Source organism: Pomacea canaliculata, linkage group LG5 (genome assembly GCF_003073045.1).
Source record: "Pomacea canaliculata isolate SZHN2017 linkage group LG5, ASM307304v1, whole genome shotgun sequence".
In the NCBI taxonomy this organism is placed as follows: Eukaryota; Metazoa; Mollusca; class Gastropoda; order Architaenioglossa; family Ampullariidae; genus Pomacea; species Pomacea canaliculata.
In genome coordinates, this window is record NC_037594.1 from 14,730,210 (window position 1) to 14,744,661 (window position 14,452).

Here is a 14,452-nt window from a genome sequence, read left to right on the forward strand (position 1 = left end):
CAATTATTATAATTCTTTTTAGGAAATGATTGTAAAAAACTTGACATGTAAGTTATAATATACGTTTTAAATTTAACGTTCTACTCAACACTGATTCAACAACTGGGACTTCCTGTTGTCTGCAAGCCTAGCATACTGTCTACATCGTAGAAGTCTGAGGGCTATATAAAATGATTTGAGAATGTTAAGATTGCGTTACTGTTAGTGTACTGATTAGGAGCTTTTAAAATTGGGAAAAAATCTTTCGTTCCATGTGATGGAATCTATTAGGTTGCTCATGTCGGTGCTTATGTATTGAGCAGATCACAGATTCACTGTTGCGCATGCCGTGATATCCAAATAAGGGTTGTAACCCTTTAGGAAGACCACGAGCTTACCATTATTAATTAATAAAAGTACACTTTAGTTTCTCTGGACTTACAAGTACGTTTTCGCAATATATGGAGGATAGTAACTATACAGAAAAACATCAAGTGAGTCGAATTTTCTGCCATATACTACATTCACAAACAACCATGTAAACAGCTCTCGGTCGGCAACTGGCACTGACTCTAGTCCTAAAAGATTGATAAAAGATTTTATTCTAATTATCACATTGGTCGTATCTATAAAGTCCATTATTCTTGTTGTGATCATTGAAACTCAAGTTTACAAAAATATGTACAGTGTATATCTCAATTCAAAAAGAATGTGAAACGTTACACTTATAATTTTGGAGCGGGTAATATAAATTAAAACTGTTTTAAACTATCTTGAAAGTACTTTAAAAATCCAATTATTATTCTTATGTGCAGTTAACAGTACAACTTTATAAATGTTTATATAGTATCTGCATGAACATTTTGGGATGTTTACTTAGATCAAATCACCGTTGTACATTTGCACACTAGAATTTTTCATGCCATGTTTAATTGCAAAAGCTACGGTTACAGTCCTCGAAGAATGAAACAACTATTTTCAGCTCAGTAATAAAGGTGAATTCTGCATCCAGTCACGACGTTGAACTGTGACTCCCTCGATTGGATATTTTACTAGCATCTAGACAAGGACTTCAAAATGATCTTAGTTGGGGCCATTGCTGTACTCATTCTAGTAACATCAGTACTTTGGATTGGAGCTTGGCTTTATGGAACAATAAGTGAAGGTAATAATTTTTTTTTGTTATACATTACTTTTCACAGTCATTGCAAGTGTATGATTTAATGCAAGAAATAAAAGCAGATTGTTTTGGTTTGATAAAAGAAAATACTAGTGATAACTGATTTTGCCTCCAAACAGTTAAAAATAAACCTGAGAATATAAGTGAGAAGTAGAAGGTAGACTATTGATTTTTGTATTATTTTCATTAATTTCCAAAGACAGAAAAACATGATCTGCAGAGCTACACACAGAAACAAAATTTTGACACTAACCAGGAAAGTGAACACGAGGTACATACAGTATGAATTGTCTTTAAAAGATTATTTCTCCCTCTTTAGATTTCAAAGCACCAGAACCATGGCGGTGGTTTGTGGCGTGCATTGCTCCAATGATGATTGCTGTCTATGGGCTGAAAAAAAGAAATCTTTGCACTTCGGGCGCTGTTGCTGGTGAGTTACCATATGCAGTTTTTAATCTATCTCCATTTTATTTCTAAATTCAAGTCAAACAGCCCAGGGCAATTTTTCATTTTACTAACACTTTTAGCATAAAATGTGGCAATGCTTAGAAATATTGAAATACGAAAAATATTAATGCGTTGAAGCTGTGTTTTGTACAGGTGTTATTATTGGGTTCCTCCTCACACTAAGCAACTTATGTTTTTTTGCTGCCTTGTTGAGCTTCTTCTTTATTGGATCTCGAGCAACAAAGTTTAAAAGTCACCTAAAGCGAAAGTTGGAAATAGACTTTAAAGAAGGTATTACAAGTTTGTAAAATGTTTTGGCTTAATACTTAAAACGTACATGTATTTATATTTTAAATTATCTGCAGTTATTTAAAAATTAGAACTATTGTAACATGGATATTAATTTGATCTTAAAAAGATACATTTTGTAAAACAGATTAGTTTTTCTCTCATAATTTTCAATTCATTTCCCATGTACCAGCAGCATAATTTATTATTCTACAAGCATTTCTGTATGCCAGAGAAAGATTCTAGATACACGATTAATTCAAATATATTGTTCACAAAATTTAAAAATTTACTCTTGCTAATGTTGTTGCAGAAACATCATATAATGCTAGTTGTATTTGACAGGTGGTCAGAGGAACTGGATACAAGTTGTGTGCAATGGTGGAGTAGCTGCCTGGTTGGCTATAATCTACATGATTGAGGTTGGATGTACCGAACTGCCAATTAATTTTAAAAGACATTACACATCATCATGGCTGGCTATGGCAGTCTTAGGGTCCCTTTCTTGCTGTTGTGGAGATACACTTGCTTCAGAGTTGGGTACAGTGATTGGTGAAAGTTCTCCCCGGCTTATCACCAACTTCAAAATTGTTCCTAAAGGTAACAAGAAGCATTATTTATTTAACAGAGTAACTGCATGGATTAAAGTTCCTAAATTTTGAAACCAGCTTACAAGATTTTACAGATCTTTCTCTTTCAGCTCTGTCATCCTTATACTCGGTTCTATCAGTCTTTCATTGAAAGTCTCATCACTTTTTCTTTCATTTCTTGGTTTCACAGCCTCTCCCTAGGGAACAGGAACAGTCTTGTCTCCCTTGTTAATAACTGTTCCAAGATCAGGCAGAGGGATTTGGCAGCCTTTTGTCATCAGCAAATCCTCAGGAAGGCATCACGCATCCTCTCTATTTCTGATCATGTGTTAGCATGTAAGTTTTCACTCTTTCGGTCTGGTTGTAGGTATGCAATGCCTGGATGCAAAACCAATCGTCAACACAACTCATTCATTCCACATGCCATTCACTCGATAAACTTTACTGGCCGTGATCTTGTACTAGCCTGATGTGACCTGGTATCACCCACTGTATCTGCCGTTAGGAGTGTGTGGGAGAGAGAATGTGTGTGTGAAAGAGACTATTTCAACATGTACATTTATATTATCTTTTTTTTATATCATGTATATGTATATACTATTGCTAGTGCGAGCACTATTTTGCCCCTGGTGATCAATAAAGTTGTATTGTATTAATGTAAGATTAGGCTAGGCTTTCAAAAAAAGATGTTCTTTTTCTAGGCTTTTATGTATCTATAGTTATGAACCAAGCTGGAAAGTCTATTTATTTTGGATAAATGCTGCTGCTACTCTTCTGAATTGAGTAAGAAAAATATGCTGGTTAATCATGGCTATCTTATGTGCATGGCTTCAGCTTCTCCAAGTGTTCACATGCTTTGCTGACTTGCACTGCCAACAGTCAGTATAAATCATGGTAAACATTACCACAAAATTATGTACTTAACATTAGTCACAATTAGAATTTCAGTACTTATTTTTAATCAAACTAAAGGTTCATGATTCACTCATTAAAAAAAATTGCTTCAATGAAAGTTTTAAATAAATGGTTCCTGTTTTATATAAATTTGTGTATCAAGCTAAACATGGTTTTGATGATATATCTGGAAATATTAAATAATGTAAGTATTATGTTGGTATTACACTTTTTCATATTACCACACAGAGCTATCAGTCTCAGTGCTTATCAGCTTTTTTTTTTTTCACCCAGGCACAAATGGTGGCATATCAGCAGCTGGAACAATTGCTAGTGGGATAGGAGGTTTACTGGTGGGTGCTGCATACTATGCAGTTCTGCTGGCTACACTGCAAGATCTTCCTCTCGTGGAAAACCCACCTCAGTGGCCACTGCTACTTGTAGCAACGCTGAGTGGCATTCTAGGTTCCATGATCGACTCTCTGCTTGGTGCCACTGTTCAGTATTCAGGTATGAGCATTTAAAAAGAAATTAGAGATGGTAAATATTGAAGGTAAGAGGAATTTCTTTTCCTACTATCTTAAATTAATGGGAGAGAAAGAACAGCATCCAGAAATACCGTAATGGGGATGTAAAACCCCACTGATATTGAGAAAGTAAAAGGAAACTCTCAGCTCATAACCTTACCACCTGTTAATTTGTCAACACTCGCGTCTCGCCACACGTAAAACAAATTTCCCCCAAAGTTATCCCTTTTCATGGATCATATACCCTTTTTGTCACTTTCCTCACCATTCACCCAATTTTTGTATTTGTGATGAGATAATGAGTTAAGACTGTACTTTCATTGTTGCATTTTGTGTGTGTGTGCAGGCATAAATCAGAAGACTGGTGTGATTGTTGAAAGGCCAGACAAGAATGTCGAACACATAAGTGGCCATGCATTACTAGACAATCACAGTGTGAACCTTCTTGCCTCTATTCTGACTGCCTTGTTATCTCCAGCCATTGCTTCAACCATCTGGGTTCATTTTTGTGTGAACTTTTATGATATTATGGCAGATTTTTCTTTCAACACTGATATACATTATGTAACAATGACAATAACAATAACAGTCAACTTTATTAGTCCCAACGGGCAATTAAAATGGGAGGTGTGCTCTGTTTCCAAAACATATATATATATGAAAAATTGTTGTATCTGGAATGATTTTCTTAAATTTGAATTTGAAAAATTAATAGTAGATGAAAAAGGAATACATAATGTCTGCTTGCATGTTAAATACAAGGGTGAATGAAAGAAAAGAGTGAAACCTTAGTATCACTAAGTTTATGAAACCTTTTGGGATCAAATTGTCAGAATACATAAAAACTTGGAAGATTTCTTGTACCTAACAGACTTTTTCTCTCCCTCGAAAGTATAGTAGGATGAAGAACATTCTTAGTTATTTGCTTAGGTTTCTGCTACAAAAGGAAGTTTGAGTACTCACACCTTACTTGTTCTCAACCTTTTACTTGTGACGCCCCCCTGACGAACAAAGGTACGTCCGCGCGCCCCCCTTAGCCAGCAATGTAAGCTAATTTCACTAATACCGGTATAAGAAACTTTTAAAAAATGACCACCTTCGCGCCCCCCTTGTAAGCACGTCACGCCCCCCCCCCCCCAGGGGGGGCGCGCCACACAGGTTGAGAACCGCTGCCTTACAGCATGATAGCAAAAACAGATGTAATCCTAAATCCGAACAACTACCAGAACCACCACCACACACACAAATGTATGTGTATACTGGCTTATCAAAGAATCAGCCTATCAGTCTATTATTTTGAAGTATGCTAAATGAGATCCAGGATGTAATTTGACCTGATGAATCAAAAGTCCTGCGTCATGTACTGATAAAATTGCCGTGTCAAGGAAGGATTTATGAAAACATTCATACTGCTTGCACACTGAAGATGTGACCAGGAAATAGATGTTTAAAATATGATTAGTGAATTTCCTCTTTTTATTATCCAGCATTTTATATATCCAGCATTGATACAATGAACAAACTGAATCCAGTTCATAGGGTTGTCAGAGAAAAAGGTCTTAATGGCAACAGCAGATAAAGCAGATTGACCGGCAGTTTACAACAGCTCTAAGTCAATATTTTGTACTTGGACTGGCTGGAAAGAATTGTCATCTTATTTGGTGAATGCATGAGTGCTTGTTTACAACACCCGGACTTTCATTGGCTTTTCTCGGATGACAGCATGTACAGCAGGGGTCACAAAGATCTGAAGAATTCTCGCTCTGTCCAGATGTTCATTGTTAAGTTGTGTGTGCGCGGTTTTTTTCCAAGATAGAGAACAGTTATTTTACACGCTTCCTTTACCAGTTGTATTTCGTGTTCAGAGATCCTGACCACGTCCTGGGATTCCGCGCTATAAAGGGTTATTATATGTGCATTTTTACCATTTCGATGTCATGACTACAGTCGCAGGGACCATAAGTTATTTAGGTGTAGTTGTGGCCAATCTTAATGTCACTGGTATGACCTCCTGTGCAGAATGATGTTTTCAGGCATGTATCTCGAGACGACTTATGGGTATTCACTCAGATTTTGGAAAACGTAATCTTCGTACAGTACTCAGCTCCATCATTTGAGAAAAATGTTTTACGCTGTAGTAGATCTTTAAACAATATCTAGTCAAGACAGACACGCTAAGTGAAGAACTGTTCTCACATTCGCAGCTCCTTCCCGAGAAAGAACTTGAAAAGAGGACATAGTTTGCTTTCAGTCTTTTCACAACAAAGGTTGGATCAAGTTGTGATTTTAACAGTTGGCCTTTGCAAGGAACAACCGAGCAACCGTAAAACAGAACAGTGTAAACGAGGTCGGCAGATAAAAAATAGAACAATCTTTAATAATACTTTTCTGTGAACATCATTAACATCAATATATTTTTGCCATACGTAAGTCTTCTCTGATTTTACAAAAGCGTATGTATATATAGGAAAAGGAAATTGTTGAATGAGGTCTTAAGTTATCGTCAACAACAACAAAGTCAATATTATATCGCAAACACGGTGATCACATTAACAAATATTAGGAAATAGTTTTCTAGAGTTCAGTGTCAACGTTTTTTTTTTTATAAGTATACTTGTTAAGGGAATGTTAAAGTAACAACATAAAAACGCAAAACAAAAATCATGGGATAAAGGGATATGTGAGTGGTGTATGAATTCACAAGCGGTCATTCAACACAGTGCTTCGTTTTAGTTTACTGTTTCCCTGGAGAAGTACTTGCCATTGAAGTATCGAACAGTAAGATTTTGGCTTTGAAAACTCATGAGCAAAAAATCTTTGGCGTCGAAGAGGTTGTTAGGTTCAGGTGAGGTCACGGAGTGCAGCTCTAGATGGAGGGCGTATAATTTTCGTAGACAGTAGGGTTTGTAAAGGTCAGTCCTTTTTCTGTCCGCAGGCCACGCGACCCGTCGTACACATGCTCATACTGAGATGCCTCTTCTGAGATTGTGGAGCGTGTTAAGCTGCGGGATCCCCTTCGTCTGAAATAAAGCAGCATGAGTCCATGATAATCAAAACGTTTAGTCATACAAAAACGGTTTACTTTTGTAATTCTAAAACAGCAATTAAAAGATTCTTTCGCACGTTTTGATGCGGAACATTTATTTGAGAAAAGAAGACATGTTCATCTTTACTGGGAAAATTAAGTTATTATTAATAGCAAAAGACATAAAAAACTCGCTTGTACTCAAGCTTCCATGCATATATGATTATTTAAAAACGTCTACAGATTCCTATACTTGACGTTTAAATAATTACGAACACAACCCATAATCTTACATGTCCTTAGCGGTAAGACCAATAATATAATAACTTTTAATGCTACTGTAAACATGCATGCGCCTCAAAATAAAGAATTAAGACTTTTAAACGATTTAGTAAAGGGATTGCAGAACAGAAAAGGGAGCGCAAGGAAATAAGAAAATTTAAAAGATTATATTAATTTTAGTTTGTTTATTTACTAATAGATTTGTTTATTTATTGTTTAAATTGCACTGAATCGAGTGCTTTTCCACTCTGGCCAGAACCCTTAGCTTTGTTGTAGTTCCTGACTGCGAAGTAAAATACTGCGTCAAAAGATTATGGCAGGCTGAACGTGAACGGTACCTTCGAACGATGTAAGCAACGACGGCGATAACGATGAGTACAAACACAACAGCGCTAATGGATACTGCGATGATGATTGTTTCCGACCGGAAACGTGACGCTTGGTCGCTGGCTAGTTTCACTGTCGTCGATGAGGATGTCGAGGTAGTGCATCCGAGAGCTACAAAATACAAACGCCGACATTACCGACGAGGTCGAAAATGACAATAATGTTAATGGTGTTGAAAATAGTGGTGAAGATAGTGGTGCTGGAGGTAGTGATGATGATAATAATAATACATTCTGCTCCGGATGATGAAGATAATTATGATAATGTAGTGTGTGTAGTAATGTGTAATTTCTTAAATCCTGACTGGCTTTTCAAGATTACTATACACGGTACCAATATATGAACGTTGCGGTTCTCCTGCACAGAAAGTTCACAGGTGTACACAAGCACTGACCGTTGGCCTGAGTCCAAGATGTCTGTGACTTGGACGGCTGGCACGCGAGACAGGAGTCAGCTGGATTTTTTTGTTTCTCAAGGAAGCACATTCCTCCAATAAAGCATGTCAGTGGCTGCAACCATGCAAAAATATTAAATCTTCGACAACAACAACAACAACAATAGTAACAATATAACGAAATTCACGTGAAAAAGATTTTATTGCAAGATGTAAATAAAATGTTACAATGGTAACAACAGTGACTAATCCAGGCTCATCTCCCAGCCTCTGATTTACTTGTCTTGCTAATAAAAAGGAGGAAAAGAAAAGGCAAGATCATAAGTTTCCTAAACAAACAACAAGCCACCTTCAAGGTGCAGGTTGCACTCTGTGAGTCGTTGCTGATGCTGCAAACAAAACATTGGGAGTCGTAGGTGAGGAAGAGAGCTTCGCTGATGCTGGTGGAGCGCTGGTCGTTACTGATGGCGATGGTGTAGCTTCTCTCGGCTGGCAGGTTACAAACCACCTCGTACCTACTGCGGTATTCAGCAGACACGGTGACACTAGGGCCGCTGCGCGTCCATCCTGTTTGGTCCACCTGTAAGATGAGTGACGGATATAGTATTGGAACACTTGTGGGACAAAAATGCACGTCTCTCAGCGAGTGTCAATCTGGCTACGTCCTTGCAACCTCTCTCGAAGGCGTGTGCCATTTAAAATACAGGCTCAAAGCTTTTTTTTTTCCGCCGTTACAGTCAACGTTCTACCTTAATATCCAGTTACTGTGACAAAAAAGATATTCGTTGGAGCCATTTAAAGGAAGGCACTGCGTATTTGGAATGTGTTGGGAGAATGATTGGAGAATGACAGCCAGAAAAAGGGAGAGAAAGGGTAGGGGAATGAAAAGGAGATCAAAGGAGAGAGAGAGACAGAGGCAGAGAGAAAGAGATAAAAAGAGATACTTGGCATATGTAGATGGCAATTAAGCGCTCCACAACTAGGTAAACTAAGTAGTCTGCCCGGTAGCAACAGATTGATGCGCAAGCGCTTCAAACTGAAAGTGCCTTCACCATCCTGATTACGAATGAAGTAGCACCTAACCTTTAACTTTTGAACGGACGCTCACCTGTATGGGGGTCAGATGACAAGACAGAAATCCAGGCAACAGGTTCATGAAATTATATCCCCGGACGATCGTGCGGTTGCAGGAGCCTAAGTTCGTCTGGCACATGACACTGCTGAATACGACGTCAACAGTTGGTGCTTGGGACTTTTCGAAAGAGCAGTCGATGCCACCGTATTTACTGTCACAGGAGCAAACACCTATGAAAGGAGGAAATATAAAAAGAAGAAAATAATAAATAAATGAAGGCAGCTGATGATGTCTGAGGAAAAATGAACTACATTACTCGTGTATAAGACGAATGAAAGGAGTGGTATTTTGTGACAGTTGTCGACACATATAAAAACAATTAAAAAATTACCTGACTCCTTCGTCTTAGACATCTGGCTATTCTATATACCTGATCCCGCCAAAGGCATTAATAAGCGTAAAAGGTAAAAAATCCCATAGCTTAGGGGCATCAGGGAAGTGTAGATATTTCTGTGTCTAAAGCACAAAAGAAGATGGAGCACGAATTTCTCCTTTTGCCGCCTTAATTTTCTATGATGTAATCAACAGCCAATTTTTGCCTTAGGGGGTAAGGGAAGAAGTTTTCCAGCCACAGGCCCGAGCAAGCTTCGAACTACCGACTTTCTAGTGCACAATTTAGTGGTCTAGCAAGCAAGGGGCCGGCCGTAGTTATGAAGTTAGGGCGTCAAACCATTCAACCACGACTCGCATACCGTTTTGACAGCTGCCGTGACCACTGCACTGGTTCTGGCACAGTGTGTTGGCAATGTTGGATTGAATTGTTGCGGGAACGCTCTCATCCGTGGGGTTGCTGTCCACCCAGAGATTCGAGTCCGTTGCAATCGTGGAGCCGCAGAGCTTCTGTGCCGTCTGCAAGGCGGAGTCTGACCAGTCCAGATTGTCCGTCAGCTGAGTAAGAGGAGGAAACGGGCAAGTAGTTAGTTCAGAGTTCACTAAATAGCGCTCATTTTAGGTGGAAATCCCCCACTCCCCCCCCCCCATTCCCAAGACAAAGAAGTGTGCATGAAGTGATCGAGAGTATTGACTTATGTGCAGCTAATATAAACTAATTTTAAAACGGGAAGACTTTTTCTCTTTGAAATTCTTTACTATGATTTCCATCGACATTAGCGTAATGGGACAATTATACATTTTTGGATAGGATGGCGCCTGGTGACGTCAAGTGACGCATATTTTTCCAATAGCTGTAGCGACTACTCTATTCTAAATACTAGCATATATATATATTGGTGGTTGATTTTAGAGATGGTGTTACGTGAGATGAAGATAACGACCAGCAGGGCCACAATGACGATAAGACTTGCACGGCACAATTTCTACAAACAGTTTAAATGACGGACACGATTTACAAGATCTCAAAACAATTTGTAAAGCTGGTTTTGTTTTTGATTTATACAATAAGCGAAAGTCTGCTATTAGAACAATTTTAAAGCTTATGAGGAAATATACACACTAGTCAATGGCAGCTTTGAGGAAGACGAATTAAGCAGAATCCTCATACGAAGGGTATGTGAACCATATAACTATACTACACACACACACGTGTGTGTAATGAAGCAGGAAAGGGAACACTCGAATACTGTGTGCAGCTAAAGAAGTAGGTCGGAATGAGAGTTTTGTACCTGTACATCCCTCACACAATTTTCAATCTCTGTGGTGAAGTTGTCAGGAGAGAAATCTTTACACTGCAGGTATGCTTGCGAGCTGATCACCCTGTTGGAACACGCTGCTCGAGCCTGGCTCTCCGTTTTACCACTCTGAGTTGGCCAAGTGGCACTCTGAAAGGAAACAAAATAAACTTTGTACAGACAACAAAGATTGTTATAAATGATATCATTCTTTAAGGCGTCATATCTTTTTTTTCAGGTATCCGACACCAGTTCTATGTATGGTAACAGAAGACAAAAAGTACGAATGAAGGGCAAGTATTTATGTAGTCATAAAAAAAGCTGTAAAGAAATTGAAAGCATAACCAATAAAACATAATAAAAGAGCTACTTGATGTGAGAAAATAAGGACAAGGAGAAATGAAAGAAATAATGAGAAGAATAGCCGGTCAATAGGCATGATAATCGAGGCTTCCAGCCGATAACGAGCAAGCTTCAATAGCTTACATCAGAAGCGTTAAAGTAAGGATCATAGGTGAAGACTTCGCCGGTCGTCTGACGCTTGCGTCTTTGCAAGTTCTGAACAGCCCGTGTCTGGTAGTGATCCTCCAATAGTGTTTGTGTTATTTCCTTTCCTGTAAAAACAATAATTTAAAAAAAATATGATGAGAAGTTCTAAATAACTAACTTTAACAACTACAAATAGCAAACAATGCTATATTTTACCGTACACCAGTCGCAAAGTTTTACAGTTCGACTATTTTTCACTACTGTTACTATTCGCCTGTATATAAGTTATTGAGAATTAAGAATCTGAGCATGACACTTTCGTTCAAGGCTGTGAATTAAAAGCATCTTGTTCTAGTTCTGATAGAGTTTTAATGCTTTTTTCTAAATCAGTTTTAGGAACAGTAAAAGAAAGAGAGAGTAAGCAATACAAGTGGTGATGCTGACCGGAAATGGATACACCACAGTCTGAGATATAACCCTGAGGAGAGCAGGAAATCAGCTTGCTGCGCTCACAGGTGCAATAAGTGGATGTGTCAAAGCTGGCGGTGCCTTTGAAGCCTCCGTAGAATGACTGGGACTCATCGTTGCTGTGATTGGGTAGAAAAATTTCCAGTATTCGAACAATGCCGTTTTGCGAGGAAGAAGACAAAAATAAGCATTCATAGAATTCTATCATAATTTTTCCTTAGTCAAATGAAAGCGCAGAAATCTGCCATGATGTGAAAAAACAGCTACAAGAAAGTAAAGAGACGAAACAGCAGTAAAAACTAACGATGATGATGATGACGACGATGATGATGATGACGACGACGACGACGATGACGATGACGATGACGACGATGACGATGACGATGATGACGACGATGATGATGTATCATTTCAAAATTCTAGGATAATTATGTCATTTACTTCTGCTAACGAGAGAATAACATGTCAAGAAAACTAACATCCAAGTCATGCTGAAGTCGTTGGGATCTCGTGTTATGCGTGAGCTGGTGACAGGTGTTACACGGTCGTAGCGCGATGTCAGGTCGTTTAAAATGTTGCCATCGAACACCCCGCACAGACCTTGAACAGATTGGAAACAAAATATTATTGAGGGTATCCACAGCTTCACTATAGGAAGAGGAACTGGAACAAAAATAACAGCTGGTCACTTTAGAAAACTTATCTTGCCAGCGAAAGGTCTCCATAGTTCCAGTGACCAAGAATTTTCAAATAAATGGATCATTTCCTAAAAATAAAAAAATGTGAGAAGTAGAAAGAAACAAATTCTTTTAAAGAAATCAACATGACTTTGAACGTTGCAATGCAGTTCACAATCATTTTTATATTACATGCTGTAGGCACTGCTTTTGAGTATAATTCGTTAGTTTGCGTGAGCGTGCGTGCGTGCGTGCGTTGTCACCTTGAGTCTGGTTCACGTCAAGAACAGACGGTCTGATTTCAAGGCCGAGCTCAGTCTGTGTGCCGGCAGTAACGATAGCTACTGTACCCGTGGGCAGCAACACCTGCAGGAACACGCATTTCATAAATGTTAGGATAAGTTAGGCACTTGCAAACATTAAGAATAACAAGCTAGGCATAGCCTGCCAACTCTTAGATCGTTAGCAAAATGTAAAAGTTATGGCTTAATAATGCTCTAAAGGAAAAAAGGCATTACGACTGTCAATGACAGCTGACCTTAGCAGCCTTAAAATGATGTGATAGAATACTTTCAAATGCCCTATCTTGTAAGTAAAAGAGTACGATCACAAGACATTTTGAGAAGAAACTTAAGTGGACGAAAGAAAAAATAACACCTAAATAAAAATTTAGACTAGCAGTAACAACTTCCATTCACCGAGTCACACTGATCGTTTGATTATGTTGTATGAATGGCTCATCAGTCAGACTGTTAACTCTACTTTTAATATTATTAGGTGAAAAAATATAAATATAATTCCTTTTGCCAGTGCATAATGGGATATATTTGTCTTCACTGTCACCCACCTTAATAATGTTTCCTTCGTCTTCCTGATAAATGCGGGTGCCGGGTGTCAAATTGCCGTTCAGGAAAATTTTGGTTGTTAAGGGCGAGTTGCAGCGACTTACACGGATGACGTCATCAGCAGAGCGGATGCCGTAGCCGCAGGCCTGCACCCCTCTGCCAACTACTTGGAAGTAGCCCTCGACCTTTTGAACAAAGCAAGTCTTCTTGAGGTGTTGTTCAGCATAGATAAAGACATCTTAGATATAGCATGCCATGAATACCAGTACCCCAAAACGCTTTATAAATATACCACCCACTGTTTATGAAAATAAGCCACCAGCTTTTCCTACATCAAAATAAAAACAGAAATCGGTAATTATCGGTCACAATGACTTTCCGGAGAGTTTCTTAATGTCAATGCAAACTTTTTTCTCAAGGTTGATCTAATGATTTTGCACGTTCTTACCTCCACTGGAAACAGCTTGTTTTTGTAGATCACGAAAGGTCCAGGTCGCATGACATCATAGTATCTGGACAGGAAAACAGCAGAGGCTTGATATAGCTGGTGTATTCTACTACCTCTTCACGACTGCTAATACAACGATAACATCTACTGTGGCGACTACAATGATCGCGAAAACGATCATTGCGATGATAGTTATGCTGATTTAAGGCCAAAATGAGTATTAGGATTTGAAGTGCTTGGCCTGTTTAGCCAAAGCCAATGTAAACTTACACGCCATCAAAGGTCTTGAAGTGGGGATCCGCATATATGAAGCAATGTGAGTCTCTTTTGTATGCACTCTCCACATTCACCTTTAAGAAACAGAAACATTTAAATGATACTAATAATGTTTGATATTCGTTACCAAAAAATCATGATATGCTACCCCATCTTTATACAGAACGACTACTTGGAGGATTTCTTGATTTTTTTCCAACCTATTTTGGACACTAAAGATCAATAGGAAATGCTTAATTACATTCTATAGAGGTTAAGGGAAGGATTGTAAAAGCATTTGTATCGCTTCGCCATACTTCAAAATGTTCATTAACTTTAGACGGTAAGCAGAATTTGGGGCACCCTTCTGTTTTGGAGAAACATATATCTGCACATGCATCACCATAGACAGGGAGAGGTCAACAGCTCTAGCCTCATGCATTCTCTAAATGTACTTTCCCCATAGTGCGAAATCGCCGCAAGGTGTAAGCACTTTCCTACTGAATAAACTAAC

The 14,452-nt window shown here is 38.5% G+C and overlaps 2 protein-coding genes across 4 annotated transcripts in view; one reads left to right on the top strand and one right to left on the bottom strand.

The window, feature by feature from the left end:
- The first annotated feature begins 113 nt into the window (after positions 1–113).
- On the top strand, positions 114–4,773 carry LOC112565100 (transmembrane protein 19-like). Of its 2 annotated transcripts, none has more exons than XM_025240383.1 (7): positions 114–473; positions 962–1,144; positions 1,479–1,589; positions 1,760–1,897; positions 2,240–2,494; positions 3,673–3,888; positions 4,252–4,773. In XM_025240383.1, the coding sequence occupies exons 2-7, from the start codon at positions 1,057–1,059 to the stop codon at positions 4,674–4,676; spliced, it is 1,233 nt and encodes a 410-aa protein (XP_025096168.1). In that variant the 5' UTR covers positions 114–473; positions 962–1,056; the 3' UTR covers positions 4,677–4,773. The 2 variants fall into 2 exon arrangements, with proteins under 2 accessions (XP_025096168.1, XP_025096169.1); XM_025240384.1 differs by having other exon boundaries at positions 992–1,144.
- A 590-nt stretch (positions 4,774–5,363) lies between these two features.
- The window catches only part of LOC112565098, a 50,919-nt gene continuing 41,830 nt past the window's right edge, over positions 5,364–14,452 (bottom strand). For both annotated transcript variants that reach the window (XM_025240378.1, XM_025240376.1), the window contains 14 exons: positions 13,954–14,033; positions 13,684–13,747; positions 13,238–13,420; positions 12,654–12,756; positions 12,193–12,313; positions 11,690–11,832; positions 11,243–11,370; positions 10,751–10,906; positions 9,821–10,016; positions 9,102–9,298; positions 8,343–8,573; positions 7,994–8,108; positions 7,551–7,710; positions 5,364–6,925 (listed from right to left, as the gene is read on the bottom strand). In XM_025240378.1, the coding sequence (XP_025096163.1) occupies positions 6,772–6,925; positions 7,551–7,710; positions 7,994–8,108; positions 8,343–8,573; positions 9,102–9,298; positions 9,821–10,016; positions 10,751–10,906; positions 11,243–11,370; positions 11,690–11,832; positions 12,193–12,313; positions 12,654–12,756; positions 13,238–13,420; positions 13,684–13,747; positions 13,954–14,033 (2,031 nt within the window). In that variant the 3' untranslated portion in view covers positions 5,364–6,771. The remainder of the gene's footprint in view (positions 6,926–7,550; positions 7,711–7,993; positions 8,109–8,342; positions 8,574–9,101; positions 9,299–9,820; positions 10,017–10,750; positions 10,907–11,242; positions 11,371–11,689; positions 11,833–12,192; positions 12,314–12,653; positions 12,757–13,237; positions 13,421–13,683; positions 13,748–13,953; positions 14,034–14,452) is intronic.